Source organism: Physcomitrium patens, chromosome 20, assembly GCF_059467195.1.
Source record: "Physcomitrium patens ecotype Gransden chromosome 20, ASM5946719v1, whole genome shotgun sequence".
In the NCBI taxonomy this organism is placed as follows: Eukaryota; Viridiplantae; Streptophyta; class Bryopsida; order Funariales; family Funariaceae; genus Physcomitrium; species Physcomitrium patens.
This window is the reverse complement of record NC_143429.1, coordinates 12857391-12869229: the sequence shown is the minus strand read 5'-3', so window position 1 is coordinate 12869229 and position 11839 is coordinate 12857391. Positions and strand designations below refer to the sequence as shown.

At 44.1% G+C, this 11839-nt stretch overlaps 1 protein-coding gene across 3 annotated transcripts; it reads left to right on the top strand.

Annotated features, from left to right (window-relative positions):
- Positions 1–1014: 1014 nt before the first annotated feature.
- LOC112273415 (uncharacterized) lies at positions 1015–11275 on the top strand. Of its 3 annotated transcripts, none has more exons than XM_024502154.3 (14): positions 1015–1635; positions 2528–4818; positions 5021–5251; positions 5475–5843; positions 6067–6414; positions 6595–6969; positions 7096–7332; positions 7672–7800; positions 7926–8426; positions 8833–9513; positions 9696–9932; positions 10111–10353; positions 10468–10529; positions 10669–11275. In XM_024502154.3, the coding sequence occupies exons 2-14, from the start codon at positions 2544–2546 to the stop codon at positions 11032–11034; spliced, it is 6054 nt and encodes a 2017-aa protein (XP_024357922.1). In that variant the 5' UTR covers positions 1015–1635; positions 2528–2543; the 3' UTR covers positions 11035–11275. The 3 variants fall into 3 exon arrangements, with proteins under 3 accessions (XP_024357922.1, XP_024357920.1, XP_024357921.1); XM_024502152.3 differs by having other exon boundaries at positions 1016–1635; positions 2523–4818; XM_024502153.3 differs by lacking the exon at positions 1015–1635 and adding an exon at positions 1768–1900 and having other exon boundaries at positions 2523–4818.
- Positions 11276–11839: the final 564 nt, after the last annotated feature.

The window sequence follows — 11839 nt, the reverse complement described above, 5'->3', positions numbered from 1 at the left end:
CAACATGGTTAAAAACAAAAAATGGCAAAACAGTGAAGGAAACAATAATAACAACCACAAGAAATTAATCTAAGTAAATAATCATAATAAAATCAATGGCCTTGTTTTGATGCTTGTACAAGCTTTTATTTTTATTTTTATTAAGGATCGTTGGCATGTGAGGTGAAATTTGAGATTTTTGGATAAATGGTGATTCAGAAAACCTTTACTTTGGAGTTTTCAATTGTTTAAAAATGTCAATTGCCATTCAAAGGCTGGGACTTGGGAAGTACAGTGATGTCATTCAAACTTTTGGGGATGTAGAGTCTTTTATTTTATATTTTAATTTTCATACTTGATTTTTGATAAAGTTGTTCATCCAGTAAATAAATGAATGAACAAAAAATTAAATAATATTAATGTAATATATGCACATACACACACAAACAGGGATGTATACTGCACTAGTCAAGTCGGACACCTTTGCCTACAGGAAAAATCATCTGAACCCTTGACAAAGTTATGAACCGTGCAGCCCACCCTTTGGTTTGGGGTTGTTGGACAAAGCATACTGTTGGAGCACTAATAATCAATTCGGTATGAAAACCAAGGTACAAAACAAAAAGAAACAAATAAACAGAAAAAGAACTGAAGAAAAAGACGGAGAAAGTAGGTGCAAGGAATGTATGGAAGAAGGAAACAGGGGAGAATGAATGAGAAAGCAAGTCAGATGAATAAAAATGGATGAATATCCCCATTCTCCTTCCAACGAATTTCAAAAAGCCAGAAATAGCTGAAAGTGCACTTATGGAAAAAAGCAAAACGAAAACGCATAACGGAACGTCTTTTTCTTTTTCCTGAGCCTTTGAAAGCTCTGATAGTGACAAACCGACGGAGCGCGCTTCCACTTCTTCCTCAAAAATCGAAACAGATCTATATATTCATCCCTCCATGCATTCTTTGCTTTACTGGATTATATGTTTGTCCGTGGCCTTTGCGGGTGGGACCGCTCTTGAGTGAGTATCTGATGGCATTGGCTTTGATTTCGAATTCTCTTTCAGTCTCTGACGGGCGCTCGCGGCGAAGTGGAATTTTGCCCCTTTTCACACACGTCGTGGCATTGGCGCTGTGGTGGTGCTGTGGGGTGGGGTTTTGGGGGGAGAAGACGACGGAGGTGGAGCAGCTTCATCTGCAGCAGGGAGTGTCTGTGGCGCACCACAAAGCCCGCAAAGCTTGAGAGGAATTCCGTCCGTTCTGAGCCAACTCCTTGTGACCTGGATGTCCGTCGCCGCCGTTGTGCCATCCACATTGCGGTCCTGTCAATCCATCCACCTTCTATTGCATGACCAAATCTTACTGCTTTCGTTTCTCTTCACTCTGCATCTGCTGCTCTTTCTGGCTCGCTACCTCTCTCCCCCCCCTCTCTCCCTCTCACTCTCTTTCTCCCTCCCTCTCTCTTTCTCTCGCCACGTTGTACTCCTCTCGGCTGTGTACTTCCTCTGCGACTTTCACACCGTCTGGCGGGGACTGCGATTTTGTGTTGCAGCGTCCGGGCGGTAGCATAACTGGTTTCTGCTGCACAATGCTGCTGACCGTCTGTCCAGGAGTGCTGTAGGCTTTTCAAGTGGACAGGGGAGCAGTGCGCATTGGATGCAGGTTAGTATCGGTTGATGTTGGCGATGGTGTGGTTGTGTTGATTCCCCGGTTCTGGCGTTTTGTGTTTCGGAGCTTGATCCGCGCAATTCGGAAGTGAGTAGACTGTGGTTTGTTTGGTCGAGTTGGTAGTAGATGCAGGCATTGATGACTCGTGCCGGCTTGGCGAGGATTGATCCAAGCTAGTCATAGCTCATGTGTGCGGTTCTTCGACTGCGCTGTGTATTTGTTGGGAGAGGAATACAGGAAGAGTTGTGGCCTTTTCATGGTGAGTTTCGAAGAAAACTAGTTGGAACTTTTGGTTGTGATCACTGGGAAAGAAATCCTGTGGAGACTGAGATCTCTTCGTGGAGGTGGTAGAGTGATTTATGGAGAGACCGCTCGGGCTTGATCTGCCATTTCAGAGTCTCTTACGTTGTACCTCTTCCTTCGCTTTCCTTCTTGCGATGTATTTCGTTGCTGGTGTTTATATGATCTCTAGACTACTTTCAGTTTAGTCGATTGGAAGTAGAAAGCAATTCTCTGGAATTAGTTATGAGTATTGCCAACAGTGCTTTACCTCTCATCGACTGGTGATTCAGGTTTTGTCTCAGATTCTGATTCGAGGCTTGCAACTGATGGTTGTATATCTCAGTCGGGGTGTAGGTTCTGGTCACGTTTCTCGAATCATGGATTTGGATAGTTCATTGTCTGTATATTTACCTTTGAACTATGGCTTGGTGAGACGGGATGTACAAGAGGCACGGGACTGTGTATGAAAGATGACAAGATAATCACTCCGTAGACTCCATGTGTATCGTTCTTGAATTGTACGAGGTAGAATTTGGTACAGTCGTCAATCGTTGGATGGCACCTCCTTAATGCATTGGACTAATCAACTTTCCTCGCAGTCTAGGGAGGGTTTCCCTGGAATGGGTAAATTGGTCAAGGAGGTGAGCGTGGAAAGCGATGGTGACGACGGCCATCGTCTCAAGAAATCCTCCAGGCGAAAAAAACCCATGAGGAGAAAGGAATCTTCTAAGCACAAATCTAGTAGTAGCAGCAGTAGCAGCAGCAGCAGCTCAAGTAGTTCAGATTCAAGTGACACGAACTCAGACGTCGATCGTGAAGGGGCTCGATCTCACAGGGAGGGAGAGGAAGTTGTTTCAGAGTATAGAAGTGGATCTCACAACGACGTGGAGATGGAGAAGTTCATTGAAGAGGTGAGCGTGCCAGAAATGATGTATGCGGAACCAGCGAGGGTCAATGGTGGTGGCGATACTGGTAGTGAAATGCCTGTCCATCAAGTTTCTGGAGTAGCTGAAGAGGGAGCACTGGCGGAGGAAGCGATGTCACCCGAAGAGATTGAAAGCGAGGAAATGAAGTCTCCCGAGGAGATTGGTAAGGGGGAAGTGAAGTCGACCGAGGGGATCGAGAATGGGGGAAATGTGTCGCCCGGAGAGAATGAAAACGAGGAAGAGAAGATGTCTGAAGAGATTGAAAACGGGGACGAGAAGTCGCTCGAGGAGATTGAGAATAGAGAAGAGAAAATGTCTGAAGAGACCGAAAAGGAGGAAATATCTGTCGATCTTGTGATGGAGGAGGAAAGGACCGGCGAAGAGAGTGGAGGAAACGCCGCAGCTGCCACTGGAGAAGACTTGATGGACAGCTCAAAAGGGTTTGATAACAAGGGATATAATGTAGTTATTTCAGAGACGGAGAGCGGAATTCATGGACAGGATGAATGTGATGTCACCGGCATTTCAGAAAATAACGTGAATTCCGGGTCTGCCGAAGAGTTTGCATCCCTAGAGCCTGCGGAAGGAGCTGAAAATGAAGGATTTTCCACATCAGAACCTGCACAGGATGCTGAGAATCCAGAGGCTGTGGTTGTAAAGAGCTCAGAATCAGAATTTGGTGATGAGGCCGTGGAATCAGAACCTGTTAGAGAGGCAGTGGACCCAAAGCCTACTGAAGATGTTGAGGATTCAACGCCTTTGAGAGAGTCTGTGGAGGATGTAGTCGCAGATATTAAGCTTCCTAGTCTTGAATATGAGGCTCCTTCTGAACTTATTGTAGGTATAGAGACTATAGAAGTTGGGCCTACAGTGAATGAGAGTGAAAGGGAATTGAAAATGTCGTCTGAGTCGAAAGGTGGAACGGATCGATCGATTGACTCTGAGGTCATTAATAATTTGAACGCTACACCCTCGAGTACTGAGATTGAAGGCACAAGCGGGCATGATGATCGTGATGGTAGCAAAGATGCTCGTGAGACCCGCCGGAACCTCAGCGTAGAGTTGCTATCGCCCATGGATGTACAGAAAAGATTCTTAAGCCGGGCCGTCACACCATCGCCGAAGAGAGAAGGCAGTCAGGTGTATAACATTGTGATGGCACTTGAAGGCTTGCAAATTGGTGAGAAGTGCATTCACGGCGAGATTGACCACGGCCTTTGTCATGCAAGGCAAGGAGACCGCAAAACATCTTTCTCACACTCCTCTTCACCGTCGACATGGCTGCAGCAGGAAACATCCATTTCTCCGAAGAGGGAGGATACTGTTAATGCCCCTGACCTGAAGAGTCGCGTAGAAGCAACTGTACGTGATGGAGAGAAGACGGAAGTACACAATCACATGAGCTTTGTTCAGCACGATGCTCAGTCGGGACAGACTATACACAAAACGTACACAACAACAACTGAAACCTACACTGATACTGTCATATTCCGACAAGAGGACGGGTTTTTGCCACGCACTCCGGGCAAGAGCTCGTTATCAAAATCTCAGTCCATGGGAGCTGTTTCCAACCAGGTCTATTCCTCTGAATCCAGCACCCCTACACTCAAAATTGTCCATGAATTTCCGGGGGAACTGAATGGTGGTGAATCGCATGCGGGTGCGAGCACCTCAACAAGGGCAATTGAAGGTGAATCCGAGGTAGAGAGAATCCTGCGACTGCAGGAAACGCACGACCTTGTGTGTCCTGTGTGCAGATCTTGCATTACAAAGCGAGTCATCCTTCGAAAGCGGAAGAGAACTACCGTCATATCAAGTGTCGACAAGTGGGAGACAGAAGTTCAAACCGAAGAGGAAAACTCTGAAGTGCAGGCTCGTGATACCATCGGCGACAATGCTGAAGGGACCATCGTGGAAAAATATGAAGATTACGGATGCTTGGCTTGCTTCACCTTTCTATTTCGCAGAGGTAACAAATATTTGCCAGGCATTACTGCCAAGATCAAGTCGTTTAATTTTCTGTTGCTCACATGCAGGTTAGTCTGAGAATCCAGTGACGCTGCAGCAGCATCGATAATGAACAAGATGAGTTTTTTTGTAGCATAAGACACAATTTTTCTTTTCTGTCCTCTTCTATAGGAGCTTATTTGTGCTTTGAATTTGACTTTCAGAAAGAAGTGTGCAACGCACTGAAGCTGTCGCAGCACTGGGCGCTGGAGAAGCGTCAGCACCTGTTTCAGTTTTATCCAGTTCGCAGAGAGATACATCAAATCAGAGTGTAGTCCAATCTCCTGCGGAAGTTGCAGAGTTGCCCCCTACCGTCACTAACGAAGACTATGATAATCGCTGTCTGCCAATTTTCTTCACTTGGAGACGGAAGGCGATTCATCCGATTGACTCGGGTAAAACTTGATAAGCTCTGTTGGTGGTACGATGTTATCACAGGCGTTTTTTTTTTTTTTTTTTTTTTTTTTGTTTGTTTGTATGACCTTTGAGGTATGATATTACCACTATGTCAGATAAGTAGGATTCGTCCATAAAAAACGGAGAACCGGAGAATTATCTTCATGGATTTGGATCTTCCAAGAGCTGGAATTGACAAGAATAGAGAATGTTATTGTACAGAGGTGGTGGCTCCTCCTCTAGGTGAACAAGAAAGAGAGGCGATCGTTGGAGACTCGCCCGTCGAGGATTTTGCGACTCAGTCTAAAGATGTGTCAGGTGAAGAACTTCAGGCTCCTGCATCCGAACAACGCCCGGCTTCCGGCAGTGAGGAACGGGCAGGCTCTGAAGTCGAACAACCACCAGCTTTTGAAGCCGAGAAACAGCCAGTCTCTGAGATCGAGCAACATCCAGCCTCTGAGATAGTCGTTCTACCCGTTGCACCCGCGAGAGAAGTTCAAATTCCTGTGGTGGTAATGGAATCCCGAGAGGATCGTCTTTGTTTTCCATTTTTATGGAGAAGAGCCTCCAGAACCACACAAGTACAATCAGGTAGGCTTCCATTTTTGATTTCGCAGTTGAATTAACTTAACTTATATGTATTTTTTCCATCTCAGTGAATCCTCTTGCTTTAGGATGTGCTCTTTTATCAATGGTTGCACATTAGAAGTATAATATGTGCATTTTTAGCGCACGTATCGCACTTTCTGATTCCCTTTTTTTGTTTTGCTTACGTGCTCTGAATGACACTTGCTGGTGTTGCACTTATTTTCAGAACTTTCTCAACCTTTGCTGACGAAGGACAATATTTATGAAGAACATGAAAGCACGGAGCGTCGAAGTGAGGACAGTATCAACAAAGTCAAAGAGAAAATTCAATCAACTGAAGATTTCTCCAACATTGGAGATGACTTGTGGATGTGCCCAGAACAGGTTCCACTATCCGTAGCTCCTCAGGAAGAGCCACCCACTCCGGGATTTTCTCGTACCACTGATTCTCCAGAAGCCGCACCAGAGCCAGATATGACTGTTAAAGCAATACGTATTACCGAAGCAGAGCGCAGAGCTGATTGTCTATGTTTTCCTTCATGGCGATCATCTGAGACGGTTTCGGAAGAAATAGGTGTGTACTATTTTTACGTTGCATTCCCATCTGGACCCAAGGTGTAGAATTTTTTGTTTTTTCTGAAACTGCCACGTATTTTCCTCATGACGTATGCCAGGTAGCTCGGAATCTATTTTATTCTGTGGAAGGAAACGTAATTGTCTTTGTATTTTTGACAGTCTTCTCATGTAACTGCAGAGGTCACTCCACCAGAGATCAACCGAGTTTCGGATGCCTTGGAGGTAGCGATATCATCTGTGGCGTCTAGCCCCAAAGTTGATGGGCAGATTCAAGAATCCACCTCAACTCTAGCGGTAGTGCCACCTATTGCATCTGGCACTGATAATATAGAAATCTCTGAAATCACCTCCTCTGTGAAGGAAGTAATGTCACCTTCAGCTTCTGGCAGTGAAGGTCGTGAGACTATTCAACCCTCTCCCTCTTTGAAGGAAGCTTTGTTGCCGGTGGCATTTGTTACTGAAGAGCACGAGGTTCGGAGAGCGACCCTCAATTGTATGGATATTCTTCTTCCTGCTTACCCTTGGGGTCCTCCGGGAGCGGGCCGTAAGAAAGGTTTGTGTACGAAGACTTTATTCTATTTTGTTGTTGCTGGTGTCGCATATGCTCAATGTATACGCAATTAGTCATCGTTTCAGTTTTTCAAGTTTAATTTTTGTGGTTGGCTTTCATATGTACTAGAGAGACAAGACGAACAAGGTAGCAGTACTTCTACCACGTTCGAGTTTAACACGGTGACCCAAATTGTCGGCGAAGGTGTTGGTGTGGCATTAGAGCAATCTGTTACTGACAGCTTAAAAGAGCCCGAAGCTCCACCGCCGAAACTACTGGTAGAGATCGCTCCTCCACAAACCACTTCTATATCTCAATCAGAGAAAGCAGAAGAGATTGTTTTACCCGAACAAACCATCATAAAAGGTAATTTTCAGTCTGTCTCTTTCACCTTTCATACCTGCATAATTCATGACGAGTGAATTTGACTATGTTCAATGTCATCGCAGGACATTCTGACTACACCTTAATAATAATGATGGTAAAAACATACGTTTTGTTTCTTTACATACGAGGACTTGAGCGAGATTCACAAATGCGAAGTGATTCACCCATTTTTCAGTGTGATCCGGTTGATCTTTGTTGAGTTTTTCGCTGTTTGGGTCGTTTATGTACACAGTGGTGGAATTCAGAATAAGAGAATCCAGAATAAGTTTTCGTATTTTATTTTCTAAAATTGAACTTTATGGCGTTGTGTTGTCTCAGGAACCGATTTCAAAGTCCTAGACGAATTATCTGAGAATGAAATAAGCATGATGAGAAGAGAGGATTCCAGATGCTTTCCTCTCTTACTACCAGCTATTTCTTGGAGGAGATCTGACCTGACGAATGAAGGTAAAATATTTCTATATATATGTCCACATTGCGGTATTCTTGGATTCTGTTTCATATGCTCTTTTCTGAGGTATTCGTCACGGGATCTGTCTGATTAATTCGGCCCTTTTCCATTAACTTTGCAGGGACTGCAGATTTGTCTCATAAGGTTAAAACTGCAGAAATCGAGTCATCTTTGGCCTCGGAAACCACGTCTCATGGAACTATAGAAACAACTTCTCAGCGAGGTAAAGAAGTCGAGAAAACAGATATTAAAACACTTCGCGATGAAGGTCAGCATATGGAAGGGGATTTCAGTGATTCTGAAACAGTGGACCAAGAGGAGGTTCCTTTAATACGAAAGCCTACTTCTTCAAAAGTACCAACTCCCAGCGAAGTGGAGTCTTTGCCAGTAGATGTTGATCAGGGATTCATTGCATCTTCGGTGATAGAGGATATCAGCCATCCTGAAGTGCAACAAAGAGATTTCAGTTTCACCGAAGAAATTTCTGAACATGATAACTTGCCGCATTTGCCACCTGTTCATGAGGCATTTGAAGAAGAAACCAGGGAGAGGGCAACCTGGACCTGCTGCGTTCCAGGAAGTTGCCTGCCTTCGTACTCACAGCTTGCCTACCAAACAAACGGTCAGTTTAGCACTTGAGCATGAATTATGAGAGATGATCTCATAATATTCTTGAATATTCTGAACAGTTCAGTGTCTTCGTCAAATGGTGACACAATTCTTCAGTGGTGTAATTAGTCGTTTTCTTATTGCTCATATTCTTCCAATCTTAACCAGTGCAATTCATGGCTCCTCATTCTGTCCAGATTGACTACCAGTACGTGTATTGTGTCTGTTAGTGTCTTATGTCTATATTGAACAGCTGCACTGAAATTTCTTATTTCACATCTCAATGTCACTATTTGTAATCTTTCTCGCAAGCTTTTGTATGGCGCGTGTAGAAGTAGTATTCTTGGGTTCTCCAATTAATTCTCCTTTGGATTCACTCGACTTGTCTTTGGTGACCCGTGAACGCTGTGACATTGCAGATAGAGCCGTAGAGAGACAACCTCTTCTTGAGTCGTCTGATGAAGTTCCTACAGCTTCTAACTTGGATGCTTTCGAGGAGACGCACTCAGGATTTCGTGAGGAGGTGACGAAGCATACTACAATTGACGCGCGTGTCGTAACTGAAACGGTTACTACTACATTTTCGGATCAGACCGATGAGCAGCATGGAGACACCATACGGTCGGTTAATGTTGATACCTCAGTTAGCTATGTCCATGCTTTTGTGGAACAGGATGGTGCAGTGAAAGAAGCGCCACATGTTGATGATTATCCCACCTTCAGTCGAACATCCGTTGAAGAAGAATCTTCTGCCTCTGAGTCAAAAGATAGCACACATGCGTTGGAAATTCAATTTTCTACTGGGTATGCAGCCCTTGCTGGTTTGTCAGAAGGCGTAGAAAATGCTGGTATGAAAGACATTCTGCCATCGGGGATCGAGAAAAATTTCAATCTAGAGCTCCGAGCATCTGAACTTGCTACAGAGGATGAGCAGCCCGCCCAAGTGTCTGATCCAATTCAACTAGATACTGGTGGAGAGATCAGTCCAGCTGCTTATGTTGTGCAAGCTCAGCAGCCCGTTCCAGTTCAAGATGCCGACGCATCCTGTTGTCTCCCCAACTCTAAGTGGCTTTGGGGTAGATGGAAACCTACTATCGAAGGTGAACTTCCTGTTCAGAAATCAAGCTACATGCATAGATCCTGCAGCTTTGATAAGTTGGGCCGTCTTGATTGCTCGAAAGTTTCCGGGACCAGTTTGAGCCGCATAGACCACCATAATGTGTGTTTTATGTGGATCACTTCTGTTGATAGTACTGAATTTGTTGCTCGTTAACGCATGCAGAGGCAGAACTGCGAATTCCACTTCTCGGAAGTGACTCAGAACAAATGCAACAGCAGAGCCACCATCTTGACACTGATTCTGAAGCAGATTCCAAACATTCATCCGCTCATGTAACTATTGAACAAACCCATGAAGTTACCACAACGACGACAACTTCTACGGAAGTTGCTGGCGAGGATGCTGAAGTGGACCACTCATTGTGTAGCTGTTTCCCATGGAGGGGCCGATATGACCGAGGTTTCTTCTTTGTTTTAATCTTAATTTGGATACAGTTTTAGCAGTCTTAACTGTTTTCTCGAATCCAAGTGAGCTGGATGATTTTTTTATTTTTTTATTTTTTAATATTGTTTTTAAAAATTAAACTCTTTCCCTCTTATCTACGTAATTCATTTTGTTTTTCTGTCTGTCTCTTCAGAATTGGCTACTACAGAAACGACAGTAACTGTGGAAACCGATCACGCGGTCATTGACCTTGATGGCACTGATGCTGCAAGTACACTTTTAGCTGCTACACGCGCAGCTGAGGATGCTGGACTGATGGATGAATCACGCTACCAGGATCCTGAATATCTGAAAAGTATTGTTTATGGTGGGCTTGACGTATCGTTGACAAGTCTCGGAGTTATTGCTTCTGGTGCTGGCGGTGACGCCAAGACAAGTGAGTCTCTCTTTCTCTTCAGAAAATAGCACATTGCTCTGATCTTGTATCAAGGCAATTGATGTTCAAATCTATGATTGTTACCGTGCTAACAATCTTTTTCGTCTGACTTAGGGAACATTCTCGCCCTGGGACTTGCCAATTTGTTTTTTGGTTTCCTGACGTTTTTCTACAAGGTATGCACGTACTCTTTCGCTCTCTTGTTCAAGCTCTTGATCACAGTGTTGTATTTGATGCTGTACATAGGATAATACGGACCTGCAAGTTGTCGGCATAATGTAAGTGCCATGTTTCTGAATATTTCGTTTGTTACAGATCCAAGATTTACATAAGGATAGTCCAGCTCGCTTTCAAGAGAGCGTTGGGCCAAGGTTTTTGGTGAATGGCCCGTTGGCCATTCTCTCATTCCTGGTGTTCGGGTCTCTTCCAGTTCTTGCTTTTGGATTCAGTTTCCGACAGTCCAATGACCATGATTATAAGATGGCGGTAACTGTGATTGTCTCTACCATAGCCATAGCTTTACTCGGATGTGGAAAGGTTGCTGCTAAAATGACGGTGTTATCGTACCAGCGAACTGTGTCTACCTTGATCGTCACTGGTGTAGTCGCAGCCGTTTCTTGTTTCTACGCTGGAGAGTACATCTCACATTTACTACAGAAATATGGTATTTTAGATGAGTGAGAAAGTACGAAGATCTTGGCATTATTATACTTGTAGTGCTCATTCCAGTTTGGTACTTGTTTTCTCCATGAAAGTGAGACCATTAGCCAGTCCTTAATTATAAAATGCAGATTTGGTGCATTTGATTGTGTTGATTAAGTATACTGCCATTCCAACAATGGAGGTACAGATTGATGTCTTTGTACATGAGAATAATATAAGGTTGCGATTTTGACCATCGTAATTTCCAGTTCCTTGCAAACGGAATTTACGGCTTCTCGCTAATGGTGATGGTTTTTAAATGATGATCATAGATGCACTCACTTTTTAGCAGTAGAAGCCCCATTTGCAACTCGATTGTGACAATAGCGGCTACCTTCTAATGGAATTTTAAATTGTAATTATTTGGCAATGTATCATGAAGAATGGAAGCTAACTGAAGTCGTAAAGATCAGTAGCGTTGAAATTGCTAACCTGAATTTAATGAAAATTGGACTGGTATCAAACAAGTGGTCGAATCAGCTGGTATCACACTCTGCTGGTGTTGTTTGTAGACAAGACTCTTGGGCTTCCACGGACCTGGTCAAGAAAATCTTTTTGCTGCTATGGCGCTCCTGCTTCGACTTCCAGGCTTAACTGCCACGTGCGTCCCCTTATGACCCTGCATTCCGCGTTGCACCATTGTTTACTGATCAATCTGTTACTAAATAGGCTAAATGTACCTCCAACACTCCCACGCCACGAATCATCTTCGAATATAAAAGCATAGACATCTCACGTTTCTGAGGCTTGCACGTCATATTCTCTAATAATGGAGTAGTCCCAT